General features: G+C 39.7%; 2 protein-coding genes across 6 annotated transcripts; both read left to right on the top strand.

The window, feature by feature from the left end:
* Positions 1-310: 310 nt before the first annotated feature.
* On the top strand, positions 311-4,402 carry LOC135584574 (ultraviolet-B receptor UVR8-like). 5 transcript variants are annotated; one of them, XM_065168579.1, is made up of 6 exons: positions 311-639; positions 1,585-1,891; positions 1,966-2,315; positions 2,429-2,830; positions 3,197-3,581; positions 3,856-4,402. In XM_065168579.1, the coding sequence occupies exons 2-6, from the start codon at positions 1,667-1,669 to the stop codon at positions 4,096-4,098; spliced, it is 1,605 nt and encodes a 534-aa protein (XP_065024651.1). In that variant the 5' UTR covers positions 311-639; positions 1,585-1,666; the 3' UTR covers positions 4,099-4,402. The 5 variants fall into 5 exon arrangements, with proteins under 5 accessions (XP_065024651.1, XP_065024653.1, XP_065024650.1 ...); XM_065168581.1 differs by having other exon boundaries at positions 1,477-1,891; XM_065168578.1 differs by having other exon boundaries at positions 1,442-1,891.
* A 3,924-nt stretch (positions 4,403-8,326) lies between these two features.
* On the top strand, positions 8,327-14,692 carry LOC135649172 (mitochondrial inner membrane protease ATP23-like). Its single transcript, XM_065167325.1, has 5 exons — positions 8,327-8,591; positions 8,676-8,800; positions 10,975-11,112; positions 11,315-11,398; positions 14,130-14,692. The coding sequence occupies exons 1-5, from the start codon at positions 8,495-8,497 to the stop codon at positions 14,262-14,264; spliced, it is 579 nt and encodes a 192-aa protein (XP_065023397.1). The 5' UTR covers positions 8,327-8,494; the 3' UTR covers positions 14,265-14,692.
* The last annotated feature ends 801 nt before the right edge of the window (positions 14,693-15,493 follow it).

Below are 15,493 nucleotides of genomic sequence, written 5' to 3'. Positions count from 1 at the left end.
CAAAATCAAATTAGTTTTATTTAACTCAATCGATTCTTACGTGGCTATAAAAAAAAATCGGTCGAGTCGACCGATTCATTTTATTCTTAACATAACTCGTTCAATAATTAAATCGATTCGATCAAAAATCTAATTTTTATTTTTATTTTTCCGATCATCTCAGTTCGACCCGATTCCGATCACTAATAACCAAACCCTCATCCGAAACCGTCAACCGACGTTGGATCCATTAGCTTCATTACGAACGCTGACGTGGCTGTCGCGGCATGCGTATAAAACTCAGCAATTGTCCTCCACCTCATTCCCATCTCGGTCCTCTCGTTCCCCCCTTTCTTCCCACTTCTTCCTCATCTCATCCCATTCTTCCCCTCGATTCCCTGCGGTCTTAATCTATATTTGATCCCGATTCAAAGAACACAAGTGCTCCGATCGCTTCCATTTTCCGAATCGGACTCTGATCTTCGATCGGGGAGAGGAACAGGGAGAAGGCCAAGGGAGGAGCACACGAAGCAATCGCCCTACTGTGGGTCAGTCGGCCGCATCCTAGACTTCAGGGGGAATCAGTGGATGTTCTGCTGCCTTTGATGTGTACTGCGCGTTCCCCGTCGTTGCCTTGCTCCATCTGACTTGATATAGACCGTAAAAATCCGATCTTTTCTCCTGCCTCTGTTTCTCTGCCTGGGCCTCTCCATCTGTCTCTTCCCGTGGAATTTGGTCTCTTTTCTTTGTGAAGGATGTTTTCGATCCGTGGTTTTGATGACGAACCGACTCCAAGATGCAATTGCTTTTTTTGGTTGAACGAAGGATGTGGTGTTCTGTGTTCATCGGTGTTCGATTGTGTTGTTCGTATGGGTAAGTTGTCTAAGAGAACGGATCTTGCTTTCGAGATATGATCTTTTGGAGTTGAAGTGGTGTTAATAATTATGTGCTTTGGGAATTCTATTCCCGACTTCTTTGTATTTTCTGCTTTCTTTTTCTCGAGTTGATTTGGTTTTAGATTCTTGTTCCTAGTGCTTGACTAATTGTTGAGTCGATGGACAGCTATGGATGTTTTTAAGAAAAGTATCCTTTTGGAGGTGAAATGCTTTTCTTTGTAGACGATCTTTGATCGTTGGGAATATGCTTTCTTTGGGAGGTGGTACTGCTTACACATCATTTCCTTTCCTTGTTCTACTTGGCTTTTTACTCTCTTTTACTTTAAGCTTGTTATTTCAGCTTCTTTAGTCCAGTTGTTAGTCTGGAATTTCTCATTACTTCTCTCGCTAATGGTTTTAGCGAGTATGGCCATGTTCATTCTTGGTCTGTGCCTCCATTTGCAATTTGCAATTGTGTTTTACTTGTTTGGTGCCTTCTTTTTCTTATTATGGATTTATGGGTATGTTATCTGAAATTTTATGTGAACTTTACAGAAGCTTTTGCAGTTTTATTTCATGACTTACAGTATGCTCCCGGACCCTTTGTATGTTCAAAGCATAGAGGTTTGAAGATCGAGAACTGTGGAGTTGATATGATCTCTCAGAAATACTGCAGCCATTAGTTCTGAGTGTTGCTTTGCTGACAATCGGGGTTTTGTCAATCTTATAGACTGCTGCTTTGGAGTTAGTTGAACGAGGATATAGCCTTGGATTGGATTCACTCTACTGCTTGATCCTTGGGCACTTGCCCGATGGATCCCACCACTAGTGGTAGCAGTTCTTCCCTACCGTTTCAGACCATTGTAGATCCATCCCTTTCTTTGGTGCCCCCATTGCAGCGAACCTTCAAACGTGTGCAGAGGCATTGCTTTGGTGACTCGAACCCAGGGGAATTCCCCTTGGCTGAAACCCCCTCTATCGTTCTCATTATTCTAACCAATTGCGATTTGGAACCCCGGGATCTTGCTAATCTGGAGGCAAGTATCATTGTTATGTTTCTCTTGTTGAAAGGATCTGTAATGTTGCTGATAGATTTCGATATTCATGGCAGGCAACATGTACATTTTTCAGAAAGCCTTCAAATTTTGCTCCTGAGGTCCAGTTATCTATCACAGAGCTCGCAGCATTAGACATGTGCCAGGAAAGGGCCATCTTCAAGCCAATGAATTCAGAAGAAAAAGAACTTCTTAAACAACGCTGTGGGGGATCTTGGAAATTAGTTCTTAGGTATATATTGGCAGGTGAGATATGTTGCCGGAGAGAAAAGTCTCAGGCAATTGCGGGTCCTAGTCACAGCATTGCCGTGACTTCATCTGGATCTGTATATTCCTTTGGATCCAACAGCTCAGGACAGCTCGGCCATGGCACCTTGGAGGAGGAATGGAGGCCACGACTTATAAGGTGCTTTAAAATTTTCAGTTGCTTCATAAGGTGCTTTAAAATTTTCAGTTGCTTCATACACTCAGGTGCACATTAACACGTACCATGAACAAGAAAGGTTTGGTGCTTGACAGATCGCTGCAAGGCATTCGGATTATACAAGCAGCCGCCGGAGCAGGGCGAACAATGCTGATCAGTGATGCTGGACAGGTTTATGCTTTCGGGAAGGAATCATTTGGTGAGGCAGAACACACAATTGAAGGGTCCAAGGTTGTCACTACACCGCAACTGGTGAAATCATTGAAAGACATATATGTGGTTCAGGCAGCAATAGGAAATTTCTTCAGTGCAGTTCTTTCTCGAGAAGGCAGGGTCTACACTTTCTGTTGGGGAAATGAATCAAAGCTCGGTCATCGCACAGAACCAAATGACTTGGAGCCACATCCGCTATTGGGTCCTCTTGAGAACATACCAGTGGTTCAGATTGCCGCTGGCTACTGTTACCTTCTAGCACTGGCATGTCAACCAAGCGGCATGTAAGCTTTCTTCCACTCTTAATCTCTTGATACTTTAAAAGATCAGCTATAGTCCTTATTTCTTTCTTGCTGGATATGAGATTGCCTGAGTAGTTTGCAACACACACACACACACACATATGTATATGCAAACTTTATGTGGTGCTCAGACAACATCAAGAGAATTCTGCTATGATGACATCTTTTGAAATGTTCTTCAAGAACACATAGTTTCCACAATTGCATTACTTGTTATTTGTAGGGATTGCATTAGCTTTTTCATTGCTGTTATACTCCACTGGTTTTGCTAGGGGATTCAAGAGCATACTTACAGTGAATTCGAATGTTTAATTATATCCTAATGTTTATAATTTCATTGTAATGCAGGTCGGTCTACTCTGTGGGCTGTGGCTTAGGAGGGAAACTTGGGCATGGTTCCATGACTGATGAGAAGTATCCAAGGTTGATCGAGCACTTCCAGACTTTAAACCTGCAGCCTAGGGTGGTTGCAGCTGGTGCCTGGCATGCTGCCGTCGTGGGACAAGATGGGCGGACATGTACATGGGGATGGGGGCGCTATGGGTGCTTGGGCCATGGGAATGAGGAGTCTGAATCTGTTCCCAAGGTCGTGGAATCCTTGGACAACATAAAGGCTGTACATGTCGCAACGGGCGACTACACTACATTCGTTGTTTCTGATACTGGGGATGTTTACTCATTTGGTTATGGAGAATCCTCAAGTTTGGGTCATTCCTCCGTCATTGATGGACAGGTTTGTCATGTTTTCCTAGTTGATCTCTCATTGCACGGTATATGAAACTAAAATCTAACACCATTGCATTCCATTAGTCCCTGAGGTTTTTGAGGGCAACGCTGCTTGTTTGCCTCTTTTTTTAATCCTTTTCTTGTTCTAAGTGAACCTTGTTAGGGTCTTCAGATGTTAAACTGTTTGCAAACTTGGCAATAGATTGCATCCCCTCCAGTCTTAGCATTGCCCGAGCAATTTCGATAATGTAAGCTAATTCCAAGCTTTGTCTTGTTTGCAGGGTAACAGACATGCCAATGTACTCAGCCCAAAATTAGTGACTTCACTTAAGAACATCAATGAGAGGGTAGTGCAGATTAGTCTCACCAACTCGGTCTACTGGAACGCGCATACCTTTGCTCTAACAGATTCCGGGAAACTGTATGCATTCGGAGCGGGTGATAAGGGGCAGCTCGGCACTGAACTTCCTGCACAGCAGACCGAAAGAGCGATGCCAGAGCAAGTCAACATCAATCTTAGTTAGTTCAGTCGCTTCGTGTCCTGACGCCCTGCTGATTCTTTGCAGTTCCATTCAATTGCTTCCAGCACTAATCAAAATCTCCTCTTGTTCATATGACTATAGCTTGATCTGTTCATAGTTCATGAAGTGTATATAACAGTGAACCTCGTTAGATGATGCATCCTTGCAGTTCAAGGAAGTCTCAACAGGTGAAGCACTTTGGATCCTTCAAATGTATAAAGCTGACAAATGTACTTAGGTAATTTAATTTGCAGTGTACCAAATTGTTTGCCTTCTTTTTTCTAATTCAATGGTTCATAGATTCAAATGGTCCTTCTCTTGCCAAAGTTCCCATAGTTTGGTGGCAATCCATCCTCAGATCTTTCTGGTCAAGCTACATATGGTTGACTTGCATAAGGTACTCTCACTTATTACGCATTACAAGCAATAAATCAATGATTGCTTGCGATATGTTGAGCCTCGTTTTGACACGCTTACAGTTCTTTAAAGCAGCCACTTACTGGAGAAAGCGACTCCAATTCCCTGTGGTCCTATGCAGTCTTCTTATATTATTGTTTGCAACAGGTCCATAAATAGAGCTTTTGGCATCAATGGCATCTCACACCCAACCAATTCTATCACCATCCCGCTGGCCATATGACACCAACTACCAACTAACCTCGCGACGATCCATATCGAGGGGATAAAATGTCTAGGTCGAAATTAATGATAGTCATCTAATTCTATTCAATTCTTCTTCTATTTTTGAGGTAGAATTAATCAAGTGTATTATAAATTTGAGTACTAACATAGTATATGTGGGCAATGCTTCCATATTATAGTGATGATCCATCTTAAGGGGATAAAATGTCTAGGTCGAAAATAATGATAGTCATCTAATTCTATTCAATTCTTCTTCTATTTTCGATATAGGATTAATCAAATATACTATAAATTTGAGTACTAACATGGTATATGTGGGCAATGCTTCCATATTATAGCGACGATCCATCTTGAGGGGATAAAATGTCTAGGTCGAAATTAATGATAGTCACCTAAGTCTATTCAATTCTTCTTCTATTTTCGATGTAAGATTAATCGAAGTGTATTATGAATTTTGAGTACTAACATGGTATATGTGTGCGACGCTTCCATATTATAACAAAGATCCATCTCGAGGGAATAAAATGTCAATGTCAAAATTAATGATGGTCATCTAAGTTTATTCAATTCTCTTCTATTTTCAACGTAGGATTAATCAAGTGTATTATAAATTTGAGTACTAACATGGTGTATATATGTGCGATGCTTCAATATTATAACGTGTTCCCTAGTTCTATCTACCGATAGTCTAAATTAATCCTCATATAAGAAGTCAAAGAAAACTTAAGTTAGTGTATAAGAACTCGATTATTCTACTAATTATTAATTCAGACTTAAAACACTTAAGATCCAACAAAATTAATAGATGAATTATCCAAGCAGTGCATGTTTCTTCCACAATCTTAGTTACATGTTGCTTTCAGACGTGGACAAAGTGATTGCCTACCGACAGTGCCTGCATGATGAAGAATGGGAGGCAGCGGTGGTGCCGTCTTTCTTATATACTGCCGTGCCAGCCACGCTTTTGGTGGGAAGGCTACGGTTGGCTGTTCCATGTCATTACGCATCCTCCAGACTCATGAGAGGTAAAGAAGATTAGAAGATGCTGGCTGTGCAGGCAACTTGTTTTAGGGACTTTCCTCGGGGGAGAGAACAGTGGAGTGTAGGCTCTTCCAAGTCTCAAATATTCAAAACCCAAAGTATCGTGTGATCCTGTTTGATACGAATCCTCAACCATATGCCATTATACTCCATTATAGGATTTTTCTTTTCTTAATCATCTTCCAAAGAAAAGCTGCTATATATTCTTCTTTTGAGTCTTTAATTTTCTACTCCTAAGGATTGTTCATACTTTGTACCCAAGGAATCTTACCACTACACCAAAGACTCCACAATTTTATCGCGAATTAAGCATGGAACATCTTTAATCTAGAGGCATCTTTTCCTTTGTTCTTTTGCTTGGGTTTCATAGTCCAAAAGACCCCATTCATGGCAGAAAACAATATTACCAACTAGTCTTATAAAATAAATAATCACCATATTCCACATTTCCGTCACTATCATGGTTGAATACACATGAATTTTGACAAGAAAGAGCTAAATAATAAAGAAATAATAACTTAACGACATAAGTGATCTACTAGTTCAAAATACCTAAACTCAAGTTATGCACTCTGTCTAATATATTAACAGTTCTACTTATCAAAATTTTCCAATCAAGGAGGACAATAATGTCGGACATTGCAAAGAAAATCTAGTTACCCAAGTCCTCAGCTGCAATCCAGATGTTCATAAAATCTGTCATGTTGAGTGCCGCCTGCCAGTGGTTTTCAATTGCAACAATTAGTCAACTTCTGCGTGATCCGAATTTCAGATGACCAATTTGCCCAAAAATACATGCATCCATAAAATGCAAATGATGCCTGCAGAGAAACCGGTGACAAAATTATTGTAAGATCAATAATCATACACTCGCAAATCAATAAAAAGGCACAAAGGAGATACAAGGAGATGTCTCTCATGCCTGGCTGATTCTTCTCCCACTAAGCAATGGCGAATTCTGATAGTTTATGTCCTGGCTCACAACCTCAACCACCAAAATCGATAGTCAGATGGAGTGATCACATCATCAATCTTCAAAATCATTCTCACAACTTGTGTTGCAAGCAAGATCTGTCGTTGTTTGCCAATCAGTGTTTCAAACACATTCTGCTCTTTCATGTTATTTGTCCCAACATCATTGCAATCTATGCCGCAACATGGATTATTTTCCTGCACCAACTATGGGAAAGAAAGTTCAGGCAACAAACATTCATTGTTCAATCTTACATTAAACATGAAAAATTCTGAGTAAACTTAAAGCATACAATTATCTACCAATTGTAAAGGCCAACTGAGTATACCATCTGCAAATGCTCACAGAGAAAGTCCATTTCAACAAGGCGTAAGGCATGAGAAATGTAAGAGATTAGACATGAACAGTTAATCATCATGTGTGCCTAAAATAATATTGCTAATGGGAAATATGCCAGATGTGCATTGACAAGGTTGATGGCTGAGAAGTTGACAGTAAATTTCCCCTATAATGGGTGGTAATCCAACACTACCTATCATTGTCGCAGCATGCTGAATCATCTAAACACCTACTTTGGGTAGGAGGATGTTCTTACTTCTTAATATTGCTAGATATGACCAAGATATAAATCATCACAGTTCATAAAAATAACATTGTTATGCTTAAATTTAGAGCATTAACACTCAAAACATCTAAACTTATGGCTGCATGGCTATCTAGTGTTTGCAATGCAGATGCTATGAAAATGAAAGTTACAAAATAAACTTTCATAACTGATACCTAAAAGATTATGAAGTTAGGCCTGAAGCATTTAATACCTAAAAGATTTTGCATGGTTTCAAACACTATACTAACCATGCTATAGCAATCCCAATGTGTACTAGTATTCTGTTGTACCAATTGTACCAGTATTTAATTTTTCACATCCACTGTCATCAAACCAATCCTCAAACCAAAAAATAAAGACAAGGTGACAAAAAATAGGGTTTTTTTTCACTAATCGTCGCCATGATCAGCAGGCAAAAACAATATTTAAGCAGAGGCAATGGATAGAAAGAAGGGGGCGTATACTGACTGATGACGACGTCGCCGTCGGGGATCTGGAGCATCTTGTCCATGCCCATGGGGCCAAGCGATGTGCGGAGGATCCCGGCGACGGCCTTCCCGGCGGAGATGTTGGGCCCCTTCCCTCGTGCAGGTGGTGGACTGCGACGTGACGGCTTTATACTTCGACAGACGGGTAAGTGGAAGTTATTAGGGTTGGGTTAAAGACTCGCGTCGTCAACGGCAGAATGACCGACTCCGACGCCATTGTGGAGATCGTTGCGGGTTCTCGCGTCCCAAATGGTGCCTCAACATAAAGAGGTTAGAAGATTAATTAATCTGGACCTTCCGTGCGGCTCGATGCTTTTATCTCGACCGTCGTTATGATTCGTTATCTTCTCGTGACCTTTGTGCTCAATAGTAATTTCGGACACGAGAAGCCATGATTTGGCCTTCAATTTTCTTCTTTTTATTTTAGATTTCCCTTTTTTGATCTTTTTCATGCGGTTAAACGGGTAAACGAGTCGTAAACGTCATCGGGCGGAAGTGGTCGACCCGCACCCGCTTTACGATGGGACTCGCGACGATGAAACGGACGGCCAAGATGGAAGCAGCTTGAGAAAGGCCGAGAGCTCTGGTCGAACGATTTCTTCGTCGCCGCCAAGAACGAGCGAAGATATCGGGGGTGAGGCGTTGCCGATGGACGGGGCCGCGGAGGGCGCGGCTGGTGCAGCCGGCGGTGGCGGCGGCATGTCCCACAAGGAGTGCGTCGATGGCATCAACAAGAGCCTCGCACGTTCGTTTCTTACACTCGGCTACGGAGAATTCCAATCCGTGATTACACTTTACCTTTTGGTAATGTCTGTGGATGTTGTATCAGATCCCACGGTGAAGTTCCTAAGGGAGAAGATGGAGAAGGCCGGTTGCCCCGTGTGGCCGCGCCTGCTCACGGCGATCACCTGCAAAGGCCAGAGTTCCGCCGGTGGCTACTCCAGTGGCCGTGGGGTATCTTTAATTTGATATAGAACTTGACCCTTCTCTGTTGTCTTCTTTCTCGTACTCTTGGACAACATGTGGTATTGCTTCTTGATAGAAAGTGATTCTGCTTTGTTGTTGGACAGTGTCGTTTCTCAACAAGTGGAATTATTGACATTTGATTACGTGCTATTGCTTTGCTTTTAAATATGAGTTGGACTTCAGTACATCGCATGCTCAATTCCTGTTTTTAAGCTTGAGATGCTAGTCTTGAATAATATAGTCAGGTTCAACATCAAGATTTAGTCTTTTGGTCGATTGGCTTTTTAATCATTCCCAGTCATGGTTAGAAAATTTTCATCACAGTTTAAATGTGCCCAAGGAGAACATTTTGTCGATGGTCCATTGTAGTAGTAGATGAAAGCTTCGAATTTTATCTCTCCTTTTTCACACAAGATCTGCTCAGTCCTCTTTTTGGTTTAAGTTATTAGTGTGTGTAGTTCGAGTCTTGTTACTTTTTTTTTAGAACATAAATCTTGGAATGAAAGAACATAATACTTAAGAACCAACCAAATCATGAGGGACTAACAACTTGAGGTGCAGCTTTTTTAATTTTTAGTTGTATCACCATTGACCTTTCTTCTATTAGCGTTTCACAAGGGAAAGTCAGCACAAAGGCTTTCAGTGATCAGCAACTATTAGCAGTTGATAGTGATATCAGCCCAAGGGGTACATTGTGCTGAATAAGTTGGGAACCACCACCTGTTGTTCTTTACATGATTAGAATCCTAAAGCATTGAAGTTTGAGAAGGGAATAATGCTCCAAATTTAATTAGAGTAACATATTCTCTTCTCATGCACCTTTGAGGTTTTATGTCTTAGTAGCAAATGAAGGATATGCACAATTCCACATGGGCTGACTCCTAGAGGGATCGAACTGTATTTCAGGTAGATGTGAAATATCATCCAGGAATTAACAAACCTGTAGAACATGATTAGGCCATCAGGTGTATAGAATTTCTAGAACACGACATAAAAGACCAATGATCGGAAGACCAACAGGGGAAGAACAATCACTAAACTGAAGGAAGCATGTCATAATATCTATGAGGGAAAGTATTTGGGGAGAAAAGTTGCCAATACAAAATTTTTAATCTCCTTGAAAAAAATTTAGAACTTTTATCTAAGTGATCTTTTGGCACTTGCTAGTGTAATATTATAGCTTACGTGACATTTGTTACAGGTTTTTTTATTATATGGAAGTATGGATAAAAATCTAGCAGTAGCCTCTCGCCAAAACCATCAATTAAATTGTTAATGGTCAACTTCCAAGACTGCTGCCAATGCGTTACCAACCATCCAACCTAATGCAAAATCGTAGTGAAGGCCAGATTAACTGCAAGCATGTGGAACATGGAACAAAATGTTCTTAGGTTGTTTATAATAGTTAGAATTTATCTGGTCCCAGAGCTACCTACAGTTGAACATCCAGAATTTGAGATGACAACTGCATCACAAAATTCTATAAAGAAAACTCATTTACTTTTTATTTACAAACTAAAAACCAAAATGTGTAATAATGCTATTAAATTGTTATGCATAACTCTTGCTTCAATGTTGGAAGGAGCAGGGTAAGACTTCTTAGATCGTGTAATGACTTTCATCTAAATGGTTTGCCTAACCTAGCAAACTTTTATCTGCCTGCTCCATGTTTATACTTAGAGAGTTTCTTGTATTTCTTTGGTCCTGGTTTGCCTCTTTGTGGGTCTTACATCATTTGCCAAATCTAGTATGTTTCCCTGTGGAGAGTTCAGAATTGCCAATTGATTTTTGGGATTTGATTTGTAGAGCTTTTTCTTCATGTCTTCTGCAAATTTCAGAAATATACCATAGACAAAGGTACATTGTGGCTTGTTCTATCTGTGGGTCAAGAATTGTCTTGGTTCAATTTGGTGACATCTTAGAATTGGATACTCATGCACATTGCAGTTTACATTGTTCCACTGCACCCTGTAAGCTCTCAAATGAATAGCACAAAAGAGAACACAGTTTCAATTATTTCTGATAAATTTGTTCTGCAACTTTGTGTTCAGATAATATAAGAAGTCTTAGCGAGTTGTTTGATTTAATTAGCCTTTGTATTTGTCGATGCACAAGATAGACCATCTGAGTCTAATTCAACTTTACTAATTTTTGTATTTCAGATAACAATTTGTTGTAATCATATGACTTTTCAAGATGAGATAAATCAAGTTATTATTCATGAGTTAATCCATGCTTATGACGATTGCCGAGCAAAAAACATGGAGTGGACAAATTGTGCCCATCATGCTTGCTCTGAGGTACAGTATTACTAGGAGGCTTTAATACTTGCTGGTAGACATTTATGTAGTGTTGACCTTTCAGTCTGTTGCTGAGCATCGGAATGTCAGAGAACTGTTTCTTATAGTCTTTGATCGAGAGCTTATGCATCAAAGTTTTCAGTAGCATTCACAATATCGTTTTTTCTTGAAAGTGAATGAATACTCTGACTTGTTCTTCTAGATTCGGGCTAATCATCTGAGTGGGGATTGCCATTACAAGCGAGAACTGCTACGTGGGTTTTTGAAAATACGAGGCCATGGACAAGTGAGTTTATGTTAGAACTTGGAAAATCTATTGTTCAGCTTTTCTATTTAATGTAACAAGGACTAGCATAAACTTGTATATGTTGTTTTGTGAGATATATTTAGATATATATGAATGTGTTCTAGTTCTCAATGCAGAGCGGGGCACAATAATTGAATTTTACACATGGTTTATTGAAAGTTGTTGCCTGCCCTGCACTGACCTTCACATCATTGTGGAGAGATTACGCTAGAGATGCATACTTCTCCAAGAACAGTCACTGATATTTAACCAAAATTTTGTTTGACTGCAATCACTTCAAGATGATTTATTAGAGTATAGTATTGTGAACCTATTCAATGTCATCGTGATACTTGAATCATACACAGTTTCACTTTTTTCCTTTGTTAGGATATCTGCTCAACCTAACATCATCATCATCATTTTGTGAAATGAAACTTGAACAAGCACCATAATATCCCTTTTGAAACCACAGTATGGAGAATATGCAAGTGAGAATTAGGGACATGGACCTTGGTATTTATCATGAAATTTGTCAAGATCAGCATCATTCAGCATATGTTGATTTTGGTACATATGAATATACATGGAGACATCTATTTCCTGATTGTCACTGGAAAACTACATTGATATAATTTATAACATGATCTTTTGTAATCCACTTTTCAATTTTTTACTTATTATTATCTATTTCTGAAGATTTTTCCTATGATGTGTCTTGATTCCTGCTGTGACCTGCTGCTAGAAGTATCTTTGGCCAAATCTTTTTGTCAAGAGCCTTTTTTTCTTATTCTCGATTTTCTTCATACATCTATAAGTTATGATTTTAATGCTTTCTTTTTTTGCAATTTTGTATTGATTGGTTGTCATTTGAAATTTGTAAAAACTGTAAAATAACAGTTGGCTGAGTACAAGAACTACCATTACTTCATCTCTATCAATCATTTGGAACTCAATATGAACTTTATGCAGATATTGGATTTTGTAGCTATATGGCTTAGTAAGCCCTACAAACTATTTTTACTTTGGATTTGTGATTATTTATCTATGGTCATGTCAAAAGTTGCTTATAGGGATTTTCTTGGGTAAAGTGAAAAATGTTGCTGACTTATCTCATTTAGTTAGTGAGCAAACATAGAAGAAAAAAAGAAACGAAAAAGAAATAAAATAATATATATGCAAAGTCTTATACATCATTTGATATCGCCCCTAGCTTCCTCGGGATGACAAAATAGATTGTGCAAAGAGCTTTTCAGAAGTTTAGTCACTAGTAGAAGATTGACTTCTTTGAAGGGAGAAGTTGTCGGTGACCTCTCCAATCAAAGTACAAGAATCCTTGGTACTCCATTGAATGTTCTCGTATTTCATTCTTTTCTCTAAATGTCCATAAAGGTACTATCCCAACAATTTCTAGTCCACCTCTTTCTCCTGCCAATTTAGATGTGAAAAAGTTTTGAAGACCCTGCACACACACTTTCTTTCTGTATTCTTGCATAATGATAATGACTTAAGATATGATCAATAGTTCCATTATTATTATCATGACCATGACAGATGCAAAAAATCTGAAATTTGTCCTTTATTTTGAAAGTATTTATTCTGACTGGGTTTTGTTTCTTAGAGTGAACTAAACGAAGAACTAAGCTTTAGGAGTGGGGTTTTTCTGGATGAGTCTAGAGAGAACATATTAGACCACAAAAATTAGGACTTGTAGAAATAAAGAAATAAAGTCATCATGCTGATTTCATTGAGGGTGAATATCTATTGCTGGTGATTTGAGTGAATATCTAACTCAATATTAAGAAACTAACTCTATTGAGAGTGAATATCTGATAAAATTAGAGCACTTATGATTTCAATGAATGAATGCATTCTGACACACAGAAATCAGTAGTGATAAGAGACTGATAGCAGCCAATAAAGCATGGATATCATGTAAAGAAGTTGGTTCTATGAGGTTGTTGGACATCAACCACATCTTCAGCTTAGGATTTCGTGAGCTCTGGTTTCTTATGGTTTCTTAATAGGTGATAGGCTTGTTCATGATAACTTGATGGTTTTTTATGCTGCAAATCGTCCATCCTACGTATAATAAATGGGTCTTTATGGTCATGTAGATCGAATCCTCAAACCTTTGTGATAAGAACTTGCAACATTTAACCAAAACCTTATAAATGTCAGTCTGGATGGACTTAGGAAGTGCCACCTGTGTGGACAAAAATAACATCGAATCTGAAAGCAGAATTTACACCAATGCAACTTATGCATTGGACATATGTTCAACTTGACCCGATTGTTTCTTTATATATTTACAGTTGGATGGCAAGATCTTGGTTGAAGAAATATTTGCAAAAGGTCAGGAAAAATCTATTTGATCAGTTTTGTTATCATTATATTTAACTAAAAAGTTGTATAAGAGAATGAACAAGCTTTCTTGGGATATGAAATCAGTTGTAGGTTGCAAAAGCTTAACAGAGTTGGCTGCTCCTGTAGTGATGCCAAATTTCTTTAACTTCTAGTTATGCAAGCCAACTCTTTCTCTCTTTTTCTTTTGTCCTCTTCATATGCTATTTAATACACATGAGAAATTGTTACCATGCTCCATGAATTAATCAAGTATGTTGTCTGATGATTTTTCTACTCTGTCCTTGTTAATACTGTCAGCGTTGTATTAATCAAATAATGGCTACACTAATTGCAATATTTTGTCTCATATTTATTGGGGACAAAGGAATGTGTGCGAAGGCGTGCTCTAAAGTCGGTTCAGAACAATCCATATTGCTCAGCTGTAGCTGCAAAAGATGCCATTGAGGCTGTCTGGGACATCTGCTACAATGACACTTCCCCCTTTGACAGAGCCCCATAAGTTCTATTGCAATTAGCTTCACATATGAGAAGAAGATTCTTTTTCCATTTTCTGATGGATAATGCTGATGCTGCTTATCGTCGATGCAGGAATTGCTTCCTCTATTTATGGCCATTCGATAATTTCACAGCTGCCTTCATTTCTTCCATTATTTTTTCCTTTCTCAGTCTACAGAGTGTCTGAAAGAAGAAAACCAGACAATATTTGATTTCATGTAGACCCAATTTAATGAATGCTACAGGGATCCAGCATGACAAATCACTTGAGCAACACGGAAGCCTTTTCTTTTTGGGGGGAAATGGAGACAAATAATAGTGTCATTAGTTTCATAACTTATGTTTCTATTACAATCTGCATATGAGAGTTGCATTGATGTTGAACACTGCTGGAACTTATAGTTCGATATCTGATGTTGTGGGTTGTCGCCATGTTTCTCTTTGTTCGGTATTACAATGCGTGTCAGTCTGCAGCTGAAGTACACTCTTCCATTTGAGCAGAACATGTCTTCTATCATCAAACGACTTCCATACAACCAATTTGATGTCGCCCATACTCGGTGCCGCTGTCGATGACCACTGCAGGCCAGGAAGCAGCGCCCACCGGGGAACCAGAGAAGAGTTTCCACCGGCGAGATTCGGCGGCGATGCTAGCGACGACGACGAAGCAGGGTCCGCGTGTCAGAAGGGGAGCGGGTGGCTCGCCTTGAAGCAACGCCGTAGCGGATCCCGTGATTTTGAAGAAGAAGAGCAGTGTTTGGCGGCTGTCGCTGCCGCGTGCTTGTGGACTCCGGATCTCCTGTTTAGTTTGCTGCAGAATCACACGAAAAATTCCACGACGCACCGAAAGACAGGTGGCGCGACCAGCGCAGCGGATACCGCCATCTGGCAGGGGAGCGCTTTGTAACGCTGCCACGTGTTTTCTCCGTGCTCACGGCTTCGGATCTGCTGTTTGGTTTGCTCGGTGCCTCAGGATCTGCTGTTTGGTTTGCTGCAGCATCGCATATAAAATGCCGACAATTTCCTCGTTGCTGTTTGGTGTCTCCACCCATTAACTGTTACGTTCGTTCTTATGAATCGTTGAGATGCTGTTTACGGGTAGGGAGTCGCAGTTTGACGTTGACTTGACGGTGGACGCCGTCGGTCAGACCTCTCGTCAAACTCGATTCTATTTGCCACAGTTTCCTTGATGAAAAAAAAGAGAACAATTGAGAGTTTGAGGGAAATTGGAGG

This window comes from Musa acuminata, chromosome BXJ3-9 (genome assembly GCF_036884655.1).
Source record: "Musa acuminata AAA Group cultivar baxijiao chromosome BXJ3-9, Cavendish_Baxijiao_AAA, whole genome shotgun sequence".
NCBI classification, from domain to species: domain Eukaryota; kingdom Viridiplantae; phylum Streptophyta; class Magnoliopsida; order Zingiberales; family Musaceae; genus Musa; species Musa acuminata.
The sequence above is the reverse complement of the archived record's forward strand: the minus strand, read 5'-3'. Positions and strand labels throughout refer to the sequence as shown.

Coding starts and splice junctions, on each gene's coding strand:
- LOC135649172 (XM_065167325.1), top strand. CDS start 8,495: ATGGACGGGGCCGCGGAGGGCGCGGCTGGTGCAGCCGGCGGTGGCGGC. Junction 8,801..10,974: donor GCTACTCCAGTGGCCGTGGG/GTATCTTTAATT, acceptor TTTGTATTTCAG/ATAACAATTTGTTGTAATCA. Junction 11,399..14,129: donor AAATACGAGGCCATGGACAA/GTGAGTTTATGT, acceptor TTGGGGACAAAG/GAATGTGTGCGAAGGCGTGC.
- LOC135584574 (XM_065168579.1), top strand. CDS start 1,667: ATGGATCCCACCACTAGTGGTAGCAGTTCTTCCCTACCGTTTCAGACC. Junction 1,892..1,965: donor GGGATCTTGCTAATCTGGAG/GCAAGTATCATT, acceptor TATTCATGGCAG/GCAACATGTACATTTTTCAG. Junction 3,582..3,855: donor CCTCCGTCATTGATGGACAG/GTTTGTCATGTT, acceptor TCTTGTTTGCAG/GGTAACAGACATGCCAATGT.